This window comes from Oncorhynchus clarkii, chromosome 2 (genome assembly GCF_045791955.1).
Source record: "Oncorhynchus clarkii lewisi isolate Uvic-CL-2024 chromosome 2, UVic_Ocla_1.0, whole genome shotgun sequence".
NCBI lineage: Eukaryota > Metazoa > Chordata > Actinopteri > Salmoniformes > Salmonidae > Oncorhynchus > Oncorhynchus clarkii.
The window spans coordinates 32,155,300-32,181,927 of NC_092148.1; the positions used below are offsets into that span (position 1 = coordinate 32,155,300).

General features: G+C 40.7%; 3 protein-coding genes across 9 annotated transcripts in view; 1 reads left to right on the forward strand and 2 right to left on the reverse strand.

Annotated features, from left to right (window-relative positions):
- The window catches only part of LOC139366622 (sodium/potassium-transporting ATPase subunit alpha-3-like), a 25,293-nt gene extending 23,709 nt beyond the window's left edge, over nucleotides 1-1,584 (forward strand). For both annotated transcript variants that reach the window (XM_071104310.1, XM_071104306.1), the window contains exon 22: nucleotides 81-1,584. In XM_071104310.1, the coding sequence (XP_070960411.1) occupies nucleotides 81-109 (29 nt within the window). In that variant the 3' untranslated portion in view covers nucleotides 110-1,584. The remainder of the gene's footprint in view (nucleotides 1-80) is intronic.
- Nucleotides 1,585-3,140: 1,556 nt separating this feature from the next.
- Nucleotides 3,141-13,767, reverse strand: LOC139366641 (prenylated Rab acceptor protein 1-like). Of its 6 annotated transcripts, none has more exons than XM_071104319.1 (7): nucleotides 13,650-13,757; nucleotides 12,990-13,140; nucleotides 12,488-12,511; nucleotides 12,121-12,333; nucleotides 11,792-11,889; nucleotides 6,582-6,683; nucleotides 4,014-5,159 (listed from the first exon to the last, which is right to left on the reverse strand). In XM_071104319.1, exons 2-7 carry the CDS (start codon nucleotides 13,103-13,105, stop codon nucleotides 5,068-5,070), a joined length of 645 nt encoding a protein of 214 aa, XP_070960420.1. In that variant the 5' UTR covers nucleotides 13,106-13,140; nucleotides 13,650-13,757; the 3' UTR covers nucleotides 4,014-5,067. The 6 variants fall into 6 exon arrangements, with proteins under 6 accessions (XP_070960461.1, XP_070960452.1, XP_070960436.1 ...); XM_071104343.1 differs by having other exon boundaries at nucleotides 12,990-13,084; nucleotides 13,650-13,738; XM_071104360.1 differs by lacking the exon at nucleotides 12,488-12,511 and having other exon boundaries at nucleotides 3,141-5,159; nucleotides 13,650-13,762.
- A 1,778-nt stretch (nucleotides 13,768-15,545) lies between these two features.
- Nucleotides 15,546-16,289, reverse strand: LOC139377243 (zinc finger protein OZF-like). The gene has a single exon (XM_071120253.1). It carries the CDS (start codon nucleotides 16,287-16,289, stop codon nucleotides 15,546-15,548), a length of 744 nt encoding a protein of 247 aa, XP_070976354.1.
- Nucleotides 16,290-26,628: the final 10,339 nt, after the last annotated feature.

Here is a 26,628-nt window from a genome sequence, read left to right on the forward strand (position 1 = left end):
ACGCCAATCTTTAATTGACACAAAAACAGGAAAAATCTCTGACGCCTCTCTTTCTCCTCCCCTCCCCTCTCCTCCTACAGGTTGGGTGGAAAGGGAGACATACTATTGAGCGATGGAAACCGTCTTTACTCATACCCCTACATTTTCCATTTGTTTCTCCCCCCCTTCATTCCATCCCTGGCAAGACACGTCTTCAGATGCCCCACCCCGTAAAAGACAACGACCGCTTCAAAGCAATTTTCATCACAACTGCCCCAAAGATTAAAAACAGCAAAGCACCTTTACGACTTTCTACATCACCCCCCCCCCCTCCATCTCCTATGATACTCTTTGCATGTGTTCTCTCACTGCTGTGTACATAAACCAATATATCTACCAAACGGCAGCTGCATATTGTGTATGTAGATTTGAATGAGCTATGATCTTAAAGGGAGTGTCGACGCTCGGCAAAAAAAGGGCCATGCCACTCCTTCCTCCCTTCCCTTTCTCCCCCCCCCCCCCCCCCCCCCCTCTATACCTCAGTTCCTCCCTCTCTTCCTCCTCCTGCAACCCTTTGCTTGCCCTCCGGTCACACACAGACATACAGATCACGAGCGAGATCCCACAGCTAACACCAATCGAGCCGTCCCCTCTCGCCCTCTCCTTTCTCCAGGAGGAAGAGCGGATGTCTTTCTCACTCCGACCATTTTCCTTTTTCTTTAACAGTGTTGTTGTTGTTGTTTTTTTATAATATGGGGTGGGGGTTCATTGGTTTTACTTGTTTTTTTTATTTATATAAAGGGAGGGGAGTGTGTGAGAGCTGCTTTCCCTCATTTAGGCATAACAAAGCACACCCCGCCATGGCGTCCCCGGTCCCCCTTTCTGTCTCTCACACCCTCCTCTCCCCTCTACTCCCTGTTTGTCTACGTTTGTGTGCACTGTGTGAACCATTGTCCTTGTTAAATACTACAGTACACAACCCAGTTGGAAAATACAACTCAATCTTTCTGTGTGTTCTAGGAAAACTATATAATTCTATACCGATTTAAAGAAATAAAAATGATATGTTGAAAATAAAACATCTCAAGATATACATTCAATGAAAAAGAACATCGGCGACATTGTTGAGCGTGTTATGGGAAAAAAGGAAAGATCACTCTGTTTCCTTTCTTTGTATGGTTTCCAATCTTTTTTTCGCCGGGTTTTCAGAAAGCCGATGCAAAAACGTAACAAAAAAAACCCCCACAAAAAACAACAGCGACAAGGTTGTGTTTTATTATTAAAACATGCGAGACAGAAACTATGGCGTCCATATTCCTGCTACCACTTCTGACGTGCCGGTGCAATGTGGTGTGATTATTTGGTGTGAGATGATGAGTCCATGTTCCTGGAGTCCGGTCCAGTCTAGGTGACACAGTCCAGGTATTGAGTTCCGTGTGAATGTCTGCATTGGAGACCAGCAGAGGAACAGCCATTTCAGGCTGGGTCTTACTCAGAGGGCTGTAGGGGGTTGAGACTACAGAGGAAGTAAAAAACAGTCGTAGAACATGTGTGTGAAAGAAAATGAAACCAACACCAATAAAACATCTAGAACATTTAATACAACCTAGAACTGTCTGTGTGTCTTTGTCTCTCCCTGCCTTCGACTCGCTACACTGACTTTCAGCTTCCTTTCCCCCTCTTTTCTCATTGTCAGTCTGATACTACATGGCTAAAAATGAATCGATGAAATGTTGTAGGACGATCAGTAATTGATCTTTTTGTCTTCACCTGGAAAACATCTGGGGTTGTGTATACACAATGAAATATCTGTAAGAGAATAAGTGATTGCTGCTGTATCTAGTGTTTTACTGTGTTCTCGTGTTGTATCTATAGTGTTGAGGTACATATTGGCAGAGCGCTAGGATGCCATCTAATGATGAGAATCACATCAGGTTACACTGCAACATGTACAGCTGATAGAAGACTGTGAGTTGGCAAGAGCCCAGGGTAATGCACCAAACGACCAAATCAAGTATATATTTTGGCGTTGATGTTAAAACCTAAAAAAAAAACTACAAACAGAAGAAAGACAGTAGTCCTTCCCAGACAACTGATATTCCGCATTAGTAAAACAGATTTATACAATTTTCTGCGAGTAAAGAATATCAAGTCATCTTCATTTTACATTTCTGAAGCTTTGTTAGTCTTGCCTTGTGTTCGGTACATACTGGTAACAGGAGTATAGATACAGTATGGGCCAGTTTCCCAGACTGAGATTAAGCCTAATCCTGGACTAAAAAAGCACTTTCGTTCTCCCCAAAACATGTTTAATCCTGGAGTAAGATTAATCTGGGCTAAATAGATGTGTTCAGTGGCTAAAATCTGCTATAGTTATTACTGTAGGTCAAATAAACCTGTCATGGAGGTATGACAGAGCCTGTACCTATGGTTTTAAACACACTCCCTCTGTTCCTCACACATTTAGATTTTGTCCGTAATGGCACCCTATTCCCTATATAGTGCACTACAGGGAATACAGTAGTTGCCATTTGTGCTATTCACAAAAGGTGTAAAAACTGCGTTGACACTACATCACTGACACTCGCTCTCTCTCACACAGCCCTCCTCCTAAATTCCCACATGTCCATGCAGTGAGCTCACTGCAGTGAGGCTCCTCCATCTCCCCCTCCGCATAATAGAATATCGATCGCCCGGCTTTGCCGCAGTGTGCAGTATGCCAGTGAGGGAAGTGTGTGTGTGGATGGGTGAACCTCCAAGGTCATCTCCATGGTAACCTGTGCATGGTGTTGTCTTGATGAGCAGTGGACAGGGATCATGTATAAAGGGGGGAAAAGGGGAGGTGATGAGCACTGCGGTATCTGAAGTGTCACACAAAGGGAGGGAAGGACAGGGAGGACATGGAGAGAAAGGGAAAAGTAGGGAAAACTACATCCTATTGTGGGGCGGCACATCCAGGACACAAAAGGGCCTACAAAGTATTGTAATATTGGCATATACAGTGGGGCAAAAACGTATTTAGTCAGCCACCAATTGTGCAAGTTCTCCCACATAAAAAGATGAGAGAGAGGCCTGTAATTTTCATCATAGGTACACTTCAACTATGACAGACAAAATGAGAAAAAAAATCCAGAAAATCACATTGTAGGATTTTTTATGAATTTATTTGCAAATGATGGTGGAAAATAAGTATTTGGTCAATAACAAAAGTTTATCTCAATACTTTGTTATATACCCTTTGTTGGTAATGACAGAGGTCAAACGTTTTCTGTAAGACTTGACAAGGTTTTCACACACTGTTGCTGGTATTTTGGCCCATTCCTCCATGCAGATCTCCTGTAGAGCAGTGGTGTTTTGGGGCTGTTGCTGGGCAACATGGACTTTCAACTCCCTCCAAAGATTTTCTATGGGGTTGAGATCTGGAGACCGGTGTGTTTGGGATCATTGTCATGCTGAAAGACCCAGCCACGTTTCATCTACAATGCCCTTGCTGATGGAAGGAGGTTTTCACTCAAAATCTCACGATACATGACCCCATTCATTCTTTCCTTTACACGGATCAGTCGTCCTGGTCCCTTTGCAGAAAAACAGTCCCAAAGCATGATGTTTCCAAAGTGGGAGAACTTGCACAATTGGTGGCTGACTAAATATTTGTTTTGCCCCACTGTATACTGGGGCGGCAGGGTAGCCTAGTGGTTAGAGCGTTGGACTAGTAACCGGAAGGTTGCGAGTTCAAACCCCCGAGCTGACAAGGTACAAATCTGTCGTTCTGCCCCTGAACAGGCAGTTAACCCACTGTTCCCAGGCCGTCATTGAAAATAAGAATTTGTTCTTAACTGACTTGCCTGGTTAAATAAAGGTAAAATAAAAAAAAATAAAAAAAATATAGAGAATATACACACAACCTTTAATACCCTTTAATGCAATGTTTTAAATCACCACAAATAAATATTATGTGCAAAAGGGACCCAAATATTTTAGAATTCATGCTTGGACTTGAGTCCTTACACAAACACACTCACAATATCTTCTTACAGGTAGGACAGTTTATTGCACTTCCCAATTGTCATTAAAAAATCAAATAAAATAGCAAAAAGATAGCATGACAAGTATGAAATATATATATAAAAAAATAATATTGACATTTAAATTCTCAAAGTAATAAAGCAGAGCTAATAAATTATGAAAAATGACCCAACAACACTGCACCACATGCCTGCATACAACTAAAAGTAGGATTTAAACATAATGCTTTATCACCATTAGGTATCTGGAATATCCACTAAGCATTGCTTTAAAGTAAATGCAATTTGCCTAAAAGAACAATTTCTTCTAGTTGGATAAATACATTGAAAAGCTGCAAATGGCACTTCTTCCCCAGTCAGAGAAGCGTTGGCGATTTGATGACACTTGCCTCATCCAGTTGCTCATGTGCTCACTGTGGACTAATTCAACATCAGCTATATAGGATTTTTTTTTAAATATGAATTATTACTGTGGCGATGTTAAAGCTCTTTGTAACATGTCAGGTCTTGAGTTGACATTTTGTATTATTAGATATCCACAAGGTAACATTAAACAGAAGGTACAGAGGCATTAAACAAAGGGCTGACTGATACTTCACGGGAAGAAATGTGTATTAAACACAAATCAAGAGGTATCAGTCACATTTGGAAAAGACATACAGTATGAAGTATGTGCTGAGGTATATGGACATCTCAGTCACTCTGTGTGTATGACAGTCAATCCATATATATTTTTCTAAATTGAGTATCATTGTGGTTTTAAAAGAGTTGTAGATGGTCAGTAACAGCAAATTACTTTAGAGGCAAGAGAAGGTGCATTCTGTCTTATATTATGAAAGGTCAAAGGTGAGTGTTGAGGGTTTACACAGAGAAAGATAGAGGCCTCTAGTGGCCAAAAGGCTACTTTAGCATGGGCAGCACCATTGAGGGCTTCCACCATGCTTCTGCCATTTTAAAGTAATCACCCGTGTGGGGATTCCCTATGGGTTGTAGCCTCAATGGCACTGCCAATGCTCACAGATGCTATAATGGCACAGATAAAGATTCCTCTATCGCTATGCCCTCACACAGGCTCCATGAAGAGCTCCTCCATTTCCGATCCTCCCTCCAGCTCTCGGAAGGCAGCGTGAGAGCCAATCACAAACATCGTCGCTCCTGAGTGAGATGAGAGACAGTCAATCAAATGGAAGAGATATGAGAGGCTGAGGGGAAAGGAGAGTAAAAGCCTAGGTCACACATTTAGGGCTCCATTTTGAGAAACCAAACACAATGGTTAATCTTAGCACTATATCACTATAATTTTACAATTTTCCATGGCGGGAATTTAAGAACGCAAATTCTAGTGGTGTCGTAAAAAGTAATATCCATGCCTCAATTGTCGCAAGGCTCAAAAATCCTTCTTTAACCCATCTACACTGATTGAAGTGGATTTAACAAATGACATCAATAAGGGATCATAGCCTTCCCCTGGATTCCCCTGATCAGTCTAATTCATGGAAAGAGCAGCTGTTCTTAATGTTTTGTATACTCAGTGTATACGCACAACTTTGGATATCACCCCCATCTCAAAGTCGAATGGTTTTGACCGTTTGGAAGGCATTCATTCTTCTTTTCTCCGCAGTGTGCCTCGCAAAAGTGATTCCTCGTTATGAGATGATCAACTTTACCCTATACATGTAAAAAATGACCATATACACTGACTGTTTAAAGCAAAACTACCAAAACTATTGCTGATGGTGAACGTGAACAATCAAAGTCAAATCTATGGTAAGCTCCGTTCAGCAGGTAAAGACAGACGAGAGTTGCGTCTCCGGTAGCTTGCTTTTATTCCGGGAAAAAAAAAACATTTTCAAAAGTGCAAAGATAACAATCTAGCAAATTACAGAGGCTGTCACTCAACTGATATAAAGCCTAATATCACGCAAGCCATTTTAGTATTTGAAAACTGAAGATGCCCGCAGATGAGCAAGATCAGGTACCTCCCGTTGGTCAGCAAACAAAGCTGGGCACAGTGCGCAGTTTGACTAGGCTACTGAGAATTCTTGGTGTTGTTTGCATACAAAATGACTTGTAAAATCAATGACTGTCAACCACAGGAGGTTGGTGGCACCTTAATTGGGGAGGACCGGTTCATGGTAACGGCTGGAGCGGAATGGTATCAAATACACCAAACACATGGTTTCAATGAGTTTGATGCCATTCCACTTGCTCCGTTCCAGCCATTATATGAGCCGTCCTCCCCTCAGCAGCCTTCACTGCTGTCAAAACAGTTACATGCTTAGTCCGACAATGAAGGAGAGGATGTGTCATTTGTCACAAAATATGAGGTACCTTCGGAAGGTAGAAAGTATGTCATTTGAGCAAAACATGTTAGTGACTCTTTTTGACTGATGTAAGCTACATTTGGATCGGTTTGGGCTGCCATGCAAATCCGTGAATGTTACATCCCTAATCATTTGTCTCCTTCAAAGAAAGATTCATTTGAAATACATTCCATAATGCATATCTAGAACTATGCCTACATTTATCCCAGGTCTGATGTGCAAAGTAAAGAGTGAGATGGGGGTTGTAACTTACCCAGAACCCAAAACACTGCAGCTCCAGCACCAGCCAACCAGAACACAGGTAAAGAGATCGCCCCAGCCAGACCCAATTGGTGAGGTCCGGTCACCTCTTTTCCTGTGGGCAAAATAAAATCACTCAGATTTCAAATACTAGTCACCCTACACCAAAATGATGGATTGATTTCAGTGCCAACAGAAATTACATTTAAATTCCATAAATGTTGAATTTGTATTAGGATACTGAATTTGAATTTTTGATTTTTCAATTTGTAATTTGTTTAAAATAAACTGAATTGAATAAACATTGCATTCGGTTTTAAAATTATGTTTCAATTTAATTGAATATTAAAATTCAATATTTAAATATTAAGTTTCAATATGGTAGATATTGCATTCATTGTCTGTATATCTCTGTGGTAAACAGAAGCCATTGTGGCATGTTTCATTTATTTCCTTCCTATGAATTTGGCACTAGCGTTTGAACCGTTTTGGCTATAAGCTATTATAAAAACTTTAACAGCAGGTTGAAACTGAGTGTAGAAGATGGTCATTGTGGATGATGTTTCAAAGACTAACACAACAAAATGGACAGCGCTTTCTAAAGCGATGATTAATTCAAAACACTCATATGCATATTAGAGCTTATGCATAGGCTTATGAGCCCAAACCCACAAAAAAAAAGAGAAAAAATAATAATTCAAATGATGATTGTGCCTTAAACAATACATAGCCTATCGCATATTACACATGGCTGAAAAACATCGAACAAAACTGATTTACGATGTCTTTAGTACATACAGTTGATGTCGGAAGTTTACATACACTTAGGTTGGAGTCATTAAAACTCGTTTTACAGCCACTACACATATTTTTAACAAACTATAGTTTTGGCAAGTCAGTGAGCACATCTACTTTGTGCATGACACAAGTCATTTTTCCAACAATTGTTTAAAGACAGATTATTTCACTTATAATTCACTGTATCACAATTCCAGTGGGTCAGAAGATTACATACACTAAGTTGACTGTGCCTTTAAACAGCTTGGAAAATTCCAGAAAACGATGTCATGGCTTTAGAAACTTCTGATAGGCTAGTAGACATAATTTGAGTCAATTGGAGGTGTACATGTGGATGTATTTCAAGGCTTACCTTCAAACTCAGTGCCTCTTTGCTTGACATCATGGGAAAATCCAAAGAAATCAGCCAAGACCTCAGAAAAAAACCTCCACAAGTCTGGTTCATCCTTGGGAGCAATTTTCAAATGCCTAAAGGTACCACGCTCATCTGTACAAACAATAGTACGCAAGTATAAACACCATGGGACCACGCAGCCGTCATACCACTCAGGAAGGAGACGCGTTCTGTCTCCTAGAGATGAATGTACTTTAGTGTGAAAAGTGAAAATCAATCCCAGAACAACAGCGAAGGACCTTGTGAAGGTGCTGGAGGAAACAGGTAAAAAAAAAAAGTTTTTTTAAATGTAAGTATCTATATCCACAGTAAAACGAGACCTATATCAACATAACCTGAAAAGTCGCTCAGCAAGGAAGAAGCCACTGCTCCAAAACCACCATAAAAAAGCCAGACTACGGTTTACAACTTCATATGGGGACAAAGATCATACTTTTTGGAGAAATGTCTGATGAAACAAAAATAGAACTGTTTGGCCATAATGACCATTGTTATGTTTGGAGGAAAAAGGGGGAGGCTTGCAAACCGAAGAACACCATCCCAACCGTGAAGCACAAGGGTGGCATGTTGTGGGGGTGCTTTGCTGCAGGAGGGACTGGTGCACTTCACAATATAGATGGCATCATGAGGATGGAAAATTATGTGGACATAATGAAGCTACATCTCAAGACATCAGTCAGGAAGTTAAAGCTTGGTCGCAAATGGGTCTTCCAAATAGACAATGACCCCAAGCATACTTCCAAAGTTGTGGCAAAATGGCTTAAGGACAACAAAGTCAAGGTATTGGAGTGGCCATCATAAAACCCTAACCTCAACCCTATAGAAAGTTTGTGGGTAGAACTGAAAAAGCATGTGTGGGCAAGGAGGCCAACAAACCTGACTCAGTTACACCAGCTCTGTCAGGAGGAATGAGCCAAAATTCAGCCAACTTATTGTGGGAAGCTTGTGGAAGGCAACCCGAAATGTTTGACCCAAGTTAAAAACAACTTAAAGGCAATGCTACCAAATACTAATTGAGTGCATGTAAACGTCTGACCCACTGGGAATGTGATGAAAGAAATAAAAGCTGAAATTTATATCTCTACTATTATTCTGACATTTCACATTCTTAAAATAAAGTGGTGATACTGACTTAAGACAGGGAATTTTTACTAGGATTAAATGTCAGGAATTGTGAAATACTGAGTTTAAATGTATTTGGCTAAGGTGTATGTAAACTTCCGACTTCAACTGTGCTAGCTCCAAAATTTCTATCCATGAGTCTGGGAGAGAATGTTGGTTCATTGACTATACAGGGGGCATACAGGTAGACTGCAATTATAATGAATTTGTATTGGATTTTGAATAGCCTAGTAATAGGGATTTATTTAATATTTTCATAAATAATTGGGTTGGCACATTACCTTAAGCTACAGAATATCTCACCACCATGCGTTTCCATCTCCTCTCTCCTTTATTTCTCGAGGGTGCAGAGGGGCTGTCAACAGTTTAGTGAAATACATGTTCCATTGCGAAAACATGTTATTATCAATGTTCCCAAACAGATTCCACTTGGTTTCCCAAATTAAGCACTGGGTAGTTGCAGTAACAAGGTTGGAAAGCCCATGACATACAGAGTTCGGGAGGAATAGCATCTGTCTCGCAAAGAGAGCATGCTTCTCAAACAGTGATTGATGCCTAAAAGGTGTTCCTCTATGTATTTCTCAGCAGTTCATATTAAGCACAGCTCCGCTATAAAACCGAAGTAGCCTACCAGGCATCATTGAAAAACGGACCGGCGGGAAGGCGCGCAGCATCCATTCGCTATTCGAGTGTATACAGATTACATGTTTTTCTCCCCCTGCCCCTGCCCATTTGATAATGTGCCATTCTAAATCTAAATGTTAAATATTAGTAAAGACAAGATTAAATTGCGAATAGTCTGATGGGTGAAAATATGATTACTTGATGAGAGAACAGCTGTGGCAGCCTGAGGCAAGGAACAGAACACAAACTTTCTTTGCGACTTTCTCGAAACATCAATAGCCTATAGTCGCATCATGGAGCCCATATGTGTTTTGATTTCTAAGGCATTCCAAGGTTTGTATCGGTCACAACTAAAGTTGCCAAATAACTCTAAACCTAGACCTAAACCCTTTTTCAAAGGTTCACTTTTATGTTCAACATAGCCACTTCTTACGCGCACTCGCTCTGGAATGGGAAAAATACCATGTCTATTTTATTCAGCTAAATTAAACTATATTCTCATTATATTCTTCTGACTATGGCATGGAGCATGGCCAGATGACATAGAGTAGGCTAAGTCACATTCTGTTCTTCTTCAGAAGAAACGTGTTGTAATGTTTCTTAAGACCTGACTGAAATAAATACTTTAAAAACGTTAAAAATGTAGATGTTCCAAAGGCGCACCTCAGCGGCTTGTATGCATGGAGGCCTGGAGATGCTCAGTGTTTCTGTTCATTAACAGTCAGTTACATTGAGACCGGCAGTCATTTGCTTGGTGAACTTCCTAGTCATTTGCCCTTCACTCAGTTTAGTTTGGCTGGGCGGCCAGCTCTAGGAAGAGTATTGGTGGTTCCAAACCTCTTCCATTTAAGAATGATAGAGGCCACTGTGTTTTTGGGGAGCTTCAATGCTGCAGAAGTTATATGGTACCCTTCCCCAGATCTGTGCCTTCGACCTCATGGCTTGTTTTTCTCCTCTGACATGCACTGTCAACTGTGGGACCTTATATAGACAGGTGTGTGCCTTTCCAAATCATGTCCAATCAATTGAATTCACCACAGGTGGACTCCAATCAACTTTAAAAACAGGAAGGATTATAAATGGAAACAGGATGCACTTGAGCTCAATTTAGTCTCATAGCAAAGGGTCTGAATACTTATGTAAATAAGGTCTGGTTTATTTTTAATACATTAAAACCAAAAAAATTCAAAACCTGTTTTCGCTTTGTCATTATGGGGTATTGTGTGTTGATCGAGGGTCAAAAATAATTTCAACCATTTTAGAATAAAGCTGTAATGTAACAAAATGTGGAAAAGGTCAAGGGGTCTGAATACTTTCCGAATGCACTGTTTATTGGTGCTGTGATCTCTCAGTATGAGGTCAAAGTGGGGTTAAATGTAACCTGGGTGGTTCGATGAACCAGGCTCTTTTGAGTAACCTTGCTGGAGACTTGAAAACATGATAGCTTCCTAAACTCACCCCTATGGGCTTTAGCTAAGTGGGCTAACAGTCTTGTTACATGCAGGAGGCCTGGTTCGAACCCAGTCAGTCACAACAGCAAGATTAAAAAGGGAGTGGAAAAGCTTTCTTTGGAAGGGCTTTAACCAGACTATTCAACAGGACTATTCAACTATATTCTTATGGGGGTCCATTTTTTGTGACATTCCCTTCTAACGTGTCCTGCGCGCAGCATCATAGAGGGGAACAGAAGATACGTTCATGTTTCAGAGAGCCTAACCTATCAGGAATGGGGTCATAATAGGTTACAGCTAAAACGGTTCAGATGCTAGAGCCAAATTCATAGGAAGAAAATAAATTCAACATGCCACATTGGCTTCAGAAACCGGTAGAAGTTTCTGTTTACCACAGAGAGCATTTGATTCTTTCCTCTACCTTTCCTGGCTGGCAAAGTACCAGGATGTTGGTCTCTGTTTATGAATCTGAATTTACTGAACTGAATCTGAATGCATCTGAGAAGTTGAATATATGAAACTTTGATCAACTTGATAGTTTGAACTAGATGCATAGACAATGAATGCAATATCCGCCATATTGAAACTGAATATATAAATGTTGAATTTGAAGGTTCAATTAAATAAAACAACGCAATATTCATTCAATTCAGTGTCAAATCATGAAATATAAGAATACAATTACTACATTTGTGCATTACATATTCAAAAAATATTACATTCAAACTCAATATCCTACTACAAATTCAAAATTATGGAATTCAACTACAATCTCTGTTGGCACTGAAATTGCTCCATATCAATCATCTCACAGATCATGACTGCTTTACTCACCAAAGACGACCAGTTTAGACTCCAGGGACTTGAGGTGGATGATGTAGAAGGCACCAACAAACACTGCCAAAGCAATCAACAGCATGGGAGAGCTGATACTGAGGAAAAGAGGGGGAGATTGGAAGAGGGAAAGAGTTATTCTTTGATAATCCCAGATTCTAAATAAACTCAATCCAGCATAGATCTCAGCCTATTGGAACCACTGAGATTTTGAATTTGAAAATAAAATAGGCTGCTGACAGCAGTCTGTCTAGATGCAATATGTAAGTACTGTGTTTTTATATTCACTGAATACCAGTGTCTTTAAACTCCTGTCCCGCAGCTCTTACATGCAGTAGAGGATGAGGCCGAGGAAGATGAAGGTGTAGTTGCTGTTGTAGGTGTCAAAATTGCGCACCACCCTCTGGCACAGTTCACCAAAGTTGCGGGGCTTGGTGAACTTCCTATGATCCACGAAACCAGCCCAGGGACGGATGGACGCACGGCGACGATCAAACCACTCCTTGGCCACACTGGCCGAGAGGCCTTTGGGCAGCCACAGCCTGTGAGGCAAGGCAGAAAGCCAGGTTGGAAAACTAAACAGAAGGTATGGGGAGATGGAATAATTTGATAGCATCAATTCAAGAGACTGATGGTGGATAGAATGAACAACAACACATCATAGACAGGCATTATACAAGGAAAGGACAAACTGACCCATCTAGTTCCTTTAGTGGTAGGCTAGATTAAGAAAGAATATGAGACAAATTCAGAGCACAATTGTCCTACAGACACAATAATAGCCACAGAAGAATGACAGTAAATAAAATGAATTTGGACCGGAACCCGTCACCAACCATGATCCCAGAGAGATACATAGTGCTACAACTCATCAAGTTGATTCAGGATGTGGTAGTGCTGGGCTGGAACAAAAGCCTGCACACCCTGTAGCTCTCCGGGACCATGTTTACAGACCGCTGGCACCAGAGCAGGGCTCTCCAAACCTGTTCCTGGAAAGCCGTCCTGTAGGTTCACTCGAACCCTAATCTAGCTCACTGGATTCTAATATTTAGCTGGTTGACAAGCTGAATCAGGTTAGCTACAACTGGGGTTTGAGCAAAAACATGCAGGGGGGGTAAGCTCTCCAGGAACAGGATTGGCAAGCCATGTACTAGACAGATGAACTAACAGATAGAGCTAGAAAAACAGCAGCACACACTTTCCCACGACACCTCCGGGTCCAGCAGCGTCGGCTGGCTCAGCACTGAAGAGATCCCCTGCCTTGGAGTCCATGTCTACAAGGCAGTTCTCACCCTTTGGGACACCAGATGTCATTAGAGTAACTGATGCCGATGTAGGAAAGATGTAGGCTAAAATACAACACGGCAGTGACAGAAAATAGACAGAAAGGGTTAATAGCACTGTTTCACAAGTGATAACAAATCCTCTCACACAATGCAAAACTACACTTTCAATTGTTGTAACCAATGAATAATGCACAGTGAAAAACCTAGACTGTAGGGAAAGTCTGGGGTTACGGAATGGAAAATGTTTGTCATCGTTGATGGGCTTGCCCACAGAGAGTTCAATTGCCACATCGTTTAGTTAGCTAACGTTAGAATATAAATAACTGAATCACAGAAACTAGCTAACACACACGTTGTTCACTGTCATTACTCGAAACCTTGAATATCTCCCTTTTTTACATTTTTTAAATAGTAAATAACGATTCCTGCCGAAGAAGCCTTAACAACAGCCACATCACCATTCCTTAACGTCAATTATTGCTACGTTTAGCCACTATTCTATCATTGCATATGAAAACGAATAGCTACAAACAAAATAGTTACATAAATCATATTTTTTAAGGCATACTCACAGTTGATTAAAATGTTTACTGCTGTGCTCAGAAATACAAAAAAGACAAAAATGTACTTCTGCTGTGCTGTTGCTCAGCGGATGTGCCGTGGAACGAAATTGGACGCTGGGTCTAACTTCCGGTAAATAAATAAATAATGGATTTCAAATTAAAAGTCAAAAATAGGATAGAATACTTTTTCATGTGAACTTGATCAAGACCATGTCTTTTTATTCATTTATTACTGGAAAAATATGATCCATTTAACTGGAGTAGCTATTTATGAAGAGTTATCAATGAACATTATGTAACAGGAATATCCAGGTGAACAAAAAGGAGAGCAGTCGTTGATGAAGTCCAATCAAAATCAATCCGGTTTAATACAGTACTACAGGAAACACCTACAGAACAGAAGCATATACCATGTCTAATGGTCCTTATATATTAATGACACGGCACTGAATGTTCTGTAAACACCAGCCAGTGGCTTGTAGGAAGACACATCAGCTGCTACATAATCACACAGTGTCACAGATACATTATCAATGTGTCCTCAAATCCAAATCCAGTCTTGCGTCAAACTTTAACCACAACAATCAACACTGGCAGACAATTGATACTGGCAGTTAAACAGGTTAAAAAAAGATATAATCAATAATTAGTTACAATAGATCAATTTATACTAACAGACGCAAAGCGACTTAATTAAATATAGATAGGTTACCCAAGGAAATGCATCCGTCTGTGTCTCCCCACACAATTATGTTTATTACATATCAACAGTAAATCAAATACAGGGAAAGAATTACCCAAATAATTTCCCATTACTGCATAGCTGTTATTTATTCTGTGCCACTTTCTGGATGTCTGGAAAATGTATGATGTAAAAATGATCATACATTTTCATATTTTATCATATTTAAGTTTCTGGTTGAAATAAGAAGCACACATTTCAGATGGTAGCCCATGCACATTTAATAGTTCACCTGGAACATAGCATGCTAATTATTTATACCTGTCAATACATGTACATTGAAATAGACAAGTGTTTATTTTATTTGTGAGCAAATTGACATCAAACTCAGAGGTATGACAATAGTTTTGGTATGAAAGGCATGAAGTAACAAATACTTTGAAAAGTAAGACAACATCACAACAGTGTTAAAAACAGACATTATGTATTACTGGAGAAGGCATTTTACTTTCAAGACAAAAAATGCAAAGTTTTGTTTTCAAGATACAGGACAGCAGCTCAAATGTGTGTCCCGTGTCATACTAATGAGCAGGGACTCCTACTGCTCAGCAATCTGATGAGCAATATTCATGTGGACTTCTAACAATGTTCTGTAAGTTCAAGCTAGTTCAGTCATATGTTGTTGATCCAAGAGCTGGGATCTTGTGTGTATGTACTATACCTCTTCTCCTCTTACTGGTGGAAGTGAGAATATGCCTTTCGTTCCACTGTCTGATGCCCTTTCCCCGAAGGCCCATGTTTTCTCCCTGTTGTGAATGTGCCTTCCTAGTGAGTCTATTTGAAGCACTTGCAGCAGGGATTGCATGTAGGCCTACAATTTTTCCTCAATGTGACTTGTTTGAAGCCTAGTTAATGCACTTGTGATAAAGCATTTTCATTTGGACACTTGTATAGTCTCTCACAACTGTGTGTGAAAACTCATAAGCATCTTCAGACGAGCCAGATCACAATTCTCTCCAGTGTAAACAAACTGTTGAAATGTTGTTGTGCATGCTGAATTCTGATATTTTGTGCATTCTCATTATGCCTTGCCAAATTTCCACTGTGCAAAGGCTTTGCCACAGTCACGAAAGAGATGTATTTCTCTCCTGTTTGGATTCTCAAGTTGGGTAGGGGTCAGTGCTGAGATATTTCTCACAAACACAGCAATTAGCCTATATGATTTATTTCCTGTGTGTCTTCATGTGCATTTTAAGATTTCCATTCAGAGCAAATCCTTTGCCACAATAATCACAACAATATGATTTCTTCCCTGTATGAATCCTCCTGTGCGCTCTCAGATTAGCACTATTGCTGAAACATTTGCTACAATCATGGCAGCTGTGCGATTTCTCCCCTGTGTGAATTCTCATGTGTCCTGTATAATTTGGTGCTGAATATAATCTGGTGCTGAAACTTTTGCCACAAACAGAACAGAAATATGGCTTCTCCCCAGTATGTCTCCTCCTGTGCAAAACCAGATGTCCACTTTGAGTGAATCCTTGGCCACATTCCTGGCAGCAATATGGTTTCTCGAATGTGTGAGTCCTTTTGTGTCCGATCAAATTGGCGGCATCACTGAAACACCTGCCACAATCATTGCAGCGAAATGGTTTCTCTCCTGTGTGAACCCTCCTGTGCTTTTTCAGCCTAAACTTCGTGGTGAACATTTTACCACAAACATGACAAAACTCAGGCTCAGCTATGACGTGAGTTTGGAGGTGATCTTTCATACTCTCTTTAGAATCTAGGTGCTTTCCACACACACCACATAGATGTTCTTTATCCTCTATATGTGCATGACTTCGCACATGATTAAAAAAGGGACGCTTGTACCGAAAAGACCTCCCACAAACCTTACAAGAACATGGAGTACATTTCATGCCATTTGCACTGCTATACACTCTCAACATCTGTATTTCAGACATTTTTACAGAATGCTAGTGCTAGCTAGCTAACAATCAGTGACAACGCTCTTCGTTGACAACAACTCCGTTCATCAATGGTAGATATTTATCTGCTGTGCCAAAAGCCTGCGTAGTGGTGTGCACCACGGTTTAACGCATTGTGCAATGTCGCTACATACAGGAGTGGAGTGGACGCCCTGGCTAGTCTGGCTACTCTTCTTCTACGGATTAACCCAATGTAAACATCTAGGGTACAGAAAGTGAATAGCTTAATCAATTCATAGTGACATAATTAGATTATTTCCCAAGCAGTCTCCTAGTCTATAGGTTTTATCTGAGCCTCAATGTCAAAGAAACTAAACAATGATATCGCACGTGCATCGTAGTCATGTCTTTCTAGGGTATTTTACAGCTCGTTTCTAGCGTCACTTTAAATAATCGGATCTGTTTTATTTTCTTCAAAATCTTAAACTAACAATGGGTAGGCCTGCACTTTTTGGCATTTTCTTTAATAAAAGGTACATTGTAAAACTTTTCCCTGTAAATTTACAGCATTATACTGGCACCACAGCGGCCAGTTTAATACTGTAATTTTGCTTAAAAGCAGTGGTGCTGTAATATAGTTTACAGTATGATTTTCCTTAATACAGCATCCTTGCTGTACATTTACAGCAAGTTTCCTACAACAATCAGTCTTCCAGATAGATGATACAGACACAGGAACCTTAGTATAAAACTATTTAGTAATAAAATGCAACTGCAGACAGAGATTCACACACAGAATACCTCAGTAGTCTATAGTAAAGATCTGTGTGGCGAAACATGAGACAACACTCTTTATACTTAGTTGGTGTGAACAACCTACCGTCAATCATACCTTAACATTGTTGCATTTGATTAGATACAAAGTATCTAAGATGAGAAAAACATGTCTAGACTGTGGTTTCTCACTCTACTATCTCAGCCTTGAGGCTGTGTGACTATCAGCAGGTGCAGGCAGTTCTCAGCCTGGGAACTAAAGCAGTACTTTTCTATCATTGTACATTGCAAGCATACAAAGGTTACCACATATATACAGTAATCATGGCATTGGCTTTTATTGCTTTCATCACATTCCCAGTGGGTCAGAAGTTTACATACACTCAATTAGTATTTGGTAGCATTGCCTATAAATTGTTTAACTTGGGTCAAACGTTTTGGGTAGCCTTCCACAAGCTTCCCACAATAAGTTTGGTGAATTTCGTCCCATTCCTCCTGACAGAGCTGGTGTAACTGAGGTTTGTAGGCCTCCTTGCTCGCACACACTTTTTCAGTTCTGCCCACAAACTTTCTATAGGATAGAGGTCAGGGCTTTGTGATGGCCACTCCAAAACCTTGACTTTTTTGTCCTTAAGCCATTTTGCCATAACTTTGGAAGTATGCTTGGGGTCATTGTCCATTTGGAAGACCCATTTGCAACCAAGTTTTAACTTCCTGACTGATGTCTTGAGATGTTGCTTCAATATATCCACATAATTCTACTACCTCATGATGACATCTATTTTGTGAAGTGCACCAGTCCCTCCTGCAGCAAAGTACCCCCACAACATGATGCTGCCACCCCGTGCTTCACGGTTGGGATAGTGTTCTTCAGCTTGCAAGCCTCCCCCAAACCTAACGATGGTCATTATGGCCAAACAGTTCTATTTTTGTTTCATCAGACCAAAGGACATTTCTCCAAAAAGTATGATCTTTGTCCCCATGTGCAGTTGCAAACCGTAGTCTGGCTTTTTTATGACAGTTTTGGAGCAGTGGCTTCTTCCTTGCTGAGCGACTTTTCAGGTTATGTCGATATAGGACTTGTTTTACTGTGGATATAGATACTTTTGTACCTGTTTCCTCCAGCATCTTCACAAGGTTCTTTGCTGTTGTTCTGGAATTGATTTGCACTTTTCGCACCAAAATACGTTCATCTCTAGGAGACAGAACGCGTCTCCTTCCTCAGCGGTATGATGGCTGCGTGGTCCCATGGTGTTTATACTTGCGTACTATTGTTTGTACAGATGAACGTGGTACCTTCAGGCATTTGGAAATTGCTCCCAAGGATGAACCAGATTTGTGGAAGTCTACAATTGCTTTTCTGAGGTCTTGAATGATTTCTTTTGATTTTCACATGACGTCAAGCAGAGGCACTGAGTTTGAAGGTAGGCCTTGAAATACATGTACACCTCCAATTGACTCAGATGATGTCAATTAGCCTATCAGAAGCTTCTAAAGCCATGACATCATTTTCTGGAATTTTCCAAGCTGTTTAAAAGCACAGTCAACTTAGTGTATGTAAACTTCTGATCACTGGAATTGTGATACAGTGAATTATAAGTGAAATAATCTGTCTGTAAACAATTGTTTGAAAAATTACTTGTGTCATGTACGAAGTAGATGTCCTAACCGACTTGCCAAATCTATAGTTTGTTAACAAGAAATTTGTGGAGGGGTTAAAAAACAATTTTTAATGACTCCAACCTATGTGTACAGTGGGGAGAACAAGTAGTTGATACACTGCCGATTTTTCAGGTTTTCCTACTTACAAATCATGTAAAGGTCTATCATTTTTTATCATAGGTACACTTCAACTGTGAGAGACGGAATCTAAAACAAAACTCCAGAAAATCACATTGTATGATTTTTAAGTAATTCATTTGCATTTTATTGCATGACATAAGTATTTGATGCATCAGAAAAGCAGAACTTAATATTTGGTACAGAAACCTTTGTTTGCAATTACAGAGATCATACGTTTCCTGTAGTTCTTGACCAGGTTTGCACACACTGCAGCAGGGATTTTGTCCCACTCCTCCATACAGACCTTCTCCAGATCCTTCAGGTTTCGGGGCTGTCGCTGGGCAATACGGACTTTCAGCTGCCTCCAATGATTTGGAGGGAGCCACTCCTTAGTTGCCCTGGCTGTGTGTTTGGGGTCGTTGTCATGCTGGAAGAACCAGCCACGACCCATCTTCAATGCTCTTACTGAGGGAAGGAGGTTGTTGGCCAAGATCTTGCAATACATGGCCCCATCCATCCTCCCCTCAATACGGTGCAGTCGTCCTGTCCCCTTTGCAAAAAAGCATCCCCAAAGAATGATGTTTCCACCTCCATGCTTCACGATTGGGATGGTCTTCTTGGGGTTGTACTCATCCTTCTTCTTCCTCCAAACACGGCGAGTGGAGTTTAGACCAAAAAGCTCTATTTTTGTCTCATCACACCACATGACCTTCTCCAATTCCTCCTCTGGATCATCCAGATGGTCATTGGCAAACTTCAGATGGGCCTGGACATGCGCTGGCTTGAGCAGGGGGACCTTGTGTGCGCTGCAGGATTTTAATCCATGACGGCTTGGTGTGTTACTAATGGTTTTCATGACGGCTTGGTGTGTTACTAATGGTTTTCTTTGAGACTGTGGTCCCAGGTCTCTTCAGGTCATTGACCAGGTCCTGCCGTGTAGTTCTGGGCTGATCCCTCACCTTCCCCATGATCATTGATGCCCCACGAGGTGAGATCTTGCATGGAGCCCCAGACCGAGGGTGATTGACCGTCATCTTGAACTTCTTCCATTTTCTAATAATTGCGCCAACAGTTGTTGCCTTCTTACCAAGCTGCTTGCCTATTGTCCCATCCCAGCCTTGTGCAGGTCTACAATTTTATCCCTGATGTCCTTACACAGCTCTCTGGTTTTGGCCATTGTGGAGAGGTTGGAGTCTGTTTGATTGAGTGTGTGGACAGGTGTCTTTTATGCAGGTAACGAGTTCAAACAGGTGCAGTTAATACAGGTAATGAGTGGAGAACAGGAGGGCTTCTAAAAGAAAAACTAACAGGTCTGTGAGAGTCGGAATTCTTACTGGTTGGTAGGTGATCAAATACTTATGTCATGCAATAAAATTCAAATTAATTACTTAGAAATCATACAATGTGATTTTCTGGATTTTTGTTTTAGATTCCGTCTCTCACAGTTGAAGTGTACCTATGATAAAAAATTACAGACCTCTACATGCTTTGTAAGTAGGAAAACCTGTAAAATTGACAGTGTATCAAATACTTGTTCTCCCCACTATATATAAACTTCCGACTTCAACTGTACATATAAAAATATTCAAATAATGTGTAATAGTACAGTATAAACACCATTAATCATATGAACTTTAGAAGTGTAAAAGCACTATTCCTTACATCTGCCAAGAGGAACAGAGATCCGTCCTTCTCTTTGAAGTGGGTCATCAACAAAAGAATGGCAGCAGTGGCTGTTAGATCGTCATTGCCTCTGATGTAACTGTCAATTTAATTCTTCAGGCACTGGATCTCTCTCCTCAACTTGGTCTTTTGGCTTTCAAAAAAGTTGACAATTCTCTTACTCTTGTTCAGGAGAGCTTGAGTCAGGGAACTGTCAATCACGATGCCAGTGAGGGGATTGAAGTGGTTGCCGAGCCATAACTTGGTGAAAAGGAAAGGCCACTGTTCCTGAAGGTCACTGATGCTTGGAGGAGGACAAGTGTCCTATCCATTGTGACAGATACTATCCATTCTTCATTTTTCTTTGAAAAAATACAAAGTAAAAAAAACAGTTAGGCTATGCGCTGCACTCCATACCAGCACAAGAGGACAAACAAACAATTTACAGAAACATTTGTATATTTTTGTACTTTTATGTATTTTTGTTATTTCTGTCCCTTTTATTGCATGTGCCTCGCTCCCTCATTGCATAAGCCCTTTATTATGAGGGCAAACAAATTAACTATTTACAGAACCTTTTTAACCTTGTGTGTGTGTACACTCTTAGAACAAGGGTTCCAAAAGGGTTCTTTGGCTGTACCCATAGGAGAACCCTTTTTGGTTCCATGTCCCTCTGTGGAAAGGGTTCTTTCTACATGGAACCCAGAAGAGTTCTACCTGGAACTAAAATGGTTATACATGTACCTGGGATCAAAAATTGATATTCAAAGGGTTCTCCTATGGGGACAGCCAAATATCCATTCATAACAATTACATAAATATGTTAGATTTATCAAGGAAGATCTCACCTCTTTGGATGAAGGACTGAAGAAATTCCCGGCACTATATTGGCATCAAATGGTATTTTATGGCCTCCGGCTGAATGTATTCAAGGTGTTTAATATTCACTCCAACATTTTCCCTCAGATGCTCTGACAAAGATCTCATCGTCTCGGCCTCCAAGGTGGGCAATTGGTGTTTAATTGCATCTTGAAGACCCTTCATGCCTACACTGGTTTTACGGAGAACACACTCAGACTATCTGCATTAATTAACACACACATAATTAATCAGAGAATATGGTATAAAACGAATCCGAGATCGACCAGTGACACAGACTGATACATTCCAACAATTAAATGGACCTGGGATTCTGTGACCAGAATCAATGAGATCTTTCCAAATTTGTATCGTCATCATTTTCTCCCATTACCACAAGGCCTTTAGTGTATGCTTTTACTTTGTATACGATTTTAAACACCTCTGCAATGCTTTGCTTTGTGAACCCGTTTGACTGTACAACTTCCTGAATGGCGTTGTTATATAACTGCTTCTCAAATTCATTCATGACACCAACAACTTCAATGCTATGTGGAAACAATTGGCCGCTGTGTAAATAAGACTGGAGTAACTGGTGCTCCTCAGACAAGTAGGAGTGCTGGCTCTCAAACCTCAGTGTCCACAAACGAATGAGTCGCCCAAATTGCAGGATGAGGTCGGGGTAGTGTAACAAGTAGTGATGCTTTGGTGCAAGGGAACTCTACCCCACAAGTAAAACTGTAGTTCGCCACATTTCTGTGTTTTTTTTGCATGAGTAATGAATGCTTTAATATTTAGGAAACAGAAATTGCAGGATGTACACCTGTACATTTCCAATAAAGCTACTCCCAGCTACCAGCCAGCCTGCAATATGAAAATTACACTACCCCCAGACACGAAATTGCATGAACACACCAAAAGAGCTATCAAGCTATACTTTACCATGCAGTTCATGCCAACCACACAATCTCAAGAAAAAAATAGACTACAAGGCTAAATAAAATATCAGTCCGTGCCTGATGTTTCAGATATCACTAATTTAACATTGCCTAATTAATGGCTGGATTAGGAAAACTTCTGAAAGACTAGCAAAGCACGAGGAAAATTTAACTCACACGGAAAATGCCACGACCATCGCCCTGAATAATGCTAGCAAACTAACCACACAATCTGAAGAAAATGAAAATAAAACATAACATTATTAATATCCTGCAGGGAAAAAGATCAGTCTGTGCCTGCTGTTGACAAATTAATTTAATGGACTAATAAGGATTACAAAAGCTGGGAGGATATTCCACTACACTTTTGATAAATCACACGCACCCCCAGACTGAATAGAGCTAACGTTAACCAGATACATTTAGATAAAGGTGTCCAATGTAGTTCGGCAAAAATCGTAATTAATTCGCCAGAATATGTTCCAACTTCACCCCATACGTATTTGTAGCGCACTAGATCCATGTTGATTGACAGTTTTCTGGTCCAACCAGAGGGTCGAGTATGCGTATCACTAGCCAATCAGTTTTTTGGAAGTGCGATACTGTCTCTGGGTGCTTGGAGAGTAGCCTAATCCATGGAGACAGTGCCACAAAATGAGTAGGCAGTGACAAAACCTGGCCAGATCATTTCAAATCATCAGTCTCAAATCTAAGTCATGTGACATATCCTTAGTTCTCGGACTGAATTATTTACATGCTTTAATTATTGAACATGTTTTTTTGAATGGCATCAAATAGCTAAGTAGGGATAAGACTATGGCAACAGATTTGGTGTGTTGATTATTTATTTTTTGCCATCAGGTGTGCACATTAGAAAGATCACTGAGGTATAAAAAAAAAAAAGGACAGTAATGTAGGCATATGGAAAATGTTTTGGATCTTGTGATCACTGGAGGAAATGGTCAAAACAGATGTGACATGACATTACACCATATGAACATGACAAAAATAATCTTTATGCACAGACAGGTGCAAGATACGCCTCTAAATCTTGACCTTATTTGATTTATTTGACAAAGATAACGCACATTGATCAAGACATATTTCCATCTGCAGTCCCTGGGAAAGTGGTTACAAACATGTAAAAGACAACACACACAAAATAGCCATAGATATCCTATTTATTTATTTTACCTTTATTTAACTAGACAAGTCAGTTAAGAACAAATTCTTATTTTCAAAGACGGCCTAGGAACAGTGGGTTAACTGCCTGTTCAGGGGCAGAACGACAGATTTGTACCTTGTCAGCTCGGGATTTGAACTTGCAAAATTCCGGTTACTAGTCCAATGCTCTAACCACTAGGCTACCCTGACGCCCCTATAATTAACCATAACATGGTTATAGTGTAATTATAGTGTAATTATATGGCAATAGCATATAGCATATTATAATATTATATGGCAATAGAATAAAAAGCATCAGGATGTAACTTTTTCATAACAACTGTTGCCCTTTCCCCACACAAGGTGCTGTCATATATTCTCCCTCTCGTGGGTAATCCTTATGTGCCTTCCAAGGGAGTTCATCCATTTGAAGGATTTGCCACAATAATTACACCTAAACGGTTTTCCGTCAGTGTGAATTGTCTGATGCCTATTCAATGCGCTTGTTGTCATAAAGCATTTTCTACATATAGGACACTTATATGGTCTCTCCCCTGTGTGACTCCTCACGTGCGCTTTCAGATGATGAATATTGCTGAAACATTTGTCACAAACACGGCATTGCCATGGCTTCTCTCGGTTTTCCTGACTTTGTATTTGGTAAAGATATGAGGACTGAGCTGCTGGGTTCTCTCCGTCTTCCTCGCTTTCTATTTGGTGAAGGTATGAGGACTGACTTGGGTTCTCACTGTTTGTCTCACTTTGTATTTGGTCAAGATGTGATGAATGAGTTGGGTTCTCTCGGCTTTCCTCACTTTGTATTTGGTGAAGATGTGATGAATGAGTTGGGTTCTGAATCGGATCATAGTTACTTTTCAAACAGGAAGGACTGAATGTGAAGTCTTTGGTACCAGACTCTAGCCATTGAAGTTGCTCTTCCCTCCGACTGGTCCGGAGTTCCTCCTGCTCCTTTTTAATCTGTGTGGCCTCCGGACCATCCGGTTCCAGACTAGGGCTCCACTGCTGCTCACAGTGTTGCTGCTCAGGGGGAAGATCCTCGTCAGAGACAGTCAGCGGCTGGGGGTCTGAGGGAGAATGGATAAAAAAATATCAAATTACATGATGAAAGCAATACATATAAGCAGTAATAAGTAGAAAACAAAGACACGCCAAGTCTGGATTCAAACCACAACCGGGATTCGAACACCTGCCACTGGCTTATGCGTCCTCCCACCCCATGCACAAGATTGTCTTTTGATTCTTACTTTTGTAAAACCTACAGCATAGTGAGCATGCCGAGTTGAAGCAGGCCAGGCAAACCTGCATCTTTTGGGGGTCTGACAAAACATGTAGAATGCAGGTAGCTAGCTGAATTAGTTCTTGAGAATCCAAGGGGCAATGCTGGCAATGCAATTTGAGTCAGAAGGGCAAATATTAATGAGCTTCACATCAATCTGTAGTAGCTAGATGCAGTAATATCAAAGCTGTATAAACTAAGTAGCTAGTGCCCATAAGCGTTGTAAAAAGTCACAAACCTGTTTTTTGTAACCTTAGCATCCCCCGTAGACGGCTGTTCTCCTCTTTCGTGCGGGAAACTTCTTCCTGGTACTCTATAATTGTCTTTTCAATTGTCCCAAATATCTCATCAGCAGCAGCTGTCAATCTTTCGTTGAGAAACAATCTCAGCAACTCTATTTTTGACATTTTGAGGAATGCTAGTCGAGTAGCTACCCCAAGTAACATAAACAAAGCAGTGAGGTTCTTACTTCCGGTCACGTGTTTCTCTCTCACGATTTTCTAAATAAAAGTCCCGTCGAGCACTCTGAAATGGGATAAACTGAAATAAGATATGAAAATTGGATTATTAAATTGAAATTGGATTGAGTAATAATTCATGCTCCCAGAAAAAAATTAAGAGAAAGACAAAACGATTTAATAACTATATAACTATACATGTTTATAACTATATAGGCTATGCTATTTAACATATTTTGAGAAAATCTATAATCTATTGATAGATTGGCGCAGCGGTCTAAGGCACAGCATCCCAGTGCTAGAGGCGTCACGACTGACCCTGGTTTGATTACAGGCTGTATCACAACTGGCCGTGATTGGGAGTCCCATAGGGTGGTGCACAATTGGCCCAGCGTCGTCCGGGTTAGAGTTTGGCCAGGGTAGGCCGTCATTGTAAATAAGAATTTGTTCTTAACTGACCTGCCTAGTTAAATAAAAAAGAATACATTACAGAAGATTAATGTAAGAGTGTAGATTGGTTAAATTTGTTTGGTGGGCTACTAATGATCATCAGCAGCATCAGAGCTTTGAGAATCCTAATTACCGTGACTAAATGGTCACATGGAATTTGACTGCCTTCATGACTCGTGACCGCCAGCGTGGCCGTAATATGGTCACCGCAACAGCCCTAGCCATGCAGCATATTTTAGTGGTTCACAATAACGGCCATATGGATGTGGAATGCGAGTTGAGGAAGACAGCCGTGCCCAACCAGGTGCAGTCAGTGGAAGACCTGTAACCCGGTTGAAGACAACAACCCTCTGTCGCGAGAGCTCACAGGAGGATCTTCAGTGGCCAAGGAACCGTCTCCGGGGCAGGTTCAGTGGGACGACATGTCTCCTGGAACCTGAGCCAGAACAACAGCTTCCCTCCCTGTCACTCTGTCTGTACCGGACATTGTTAAAAAAACAAGGGCACCTGGGGCATGCAGGCACCCTTGCTGGCATGGCGCTGTCAGCGTGTCACGTTCTGACCTTAGTTCTTTTGTTATGTCTTTGTTTTAGTATGGTCAGGGCGTGAGTTGGGTGGGTTGTCTATGTTAGTTTTTCTATAATTTGCTATTTCTGTGTTTTGCCTGGTATGGTTCTCAATCAGAGGCAGCTGTTAATCGTTGTCCCTGATTGAGAACCATATTTAGGTAGCCTGTTTTCTATTGTGTTTCGTGGGTGATTGTTTTCTGTTTTCTGTTGTGTGTCTGCACCAGCCAGAACGGTTTTCTGTTGTGTGTCTGCACCAGCCAGAACGGTTTTCTGTTGTGTGTCTGCACCAGCCAGAACGGTTTTCTGTTGTGTGTCTGCACCAGCCAGAACGGTTTTCGGTTGTCGGTTTATTATTTTTTGTTCTGTGTTCAAGTTCTTGATTAAAAGATATGGACACATACCACGTTGCACCTTGTTCCTCTT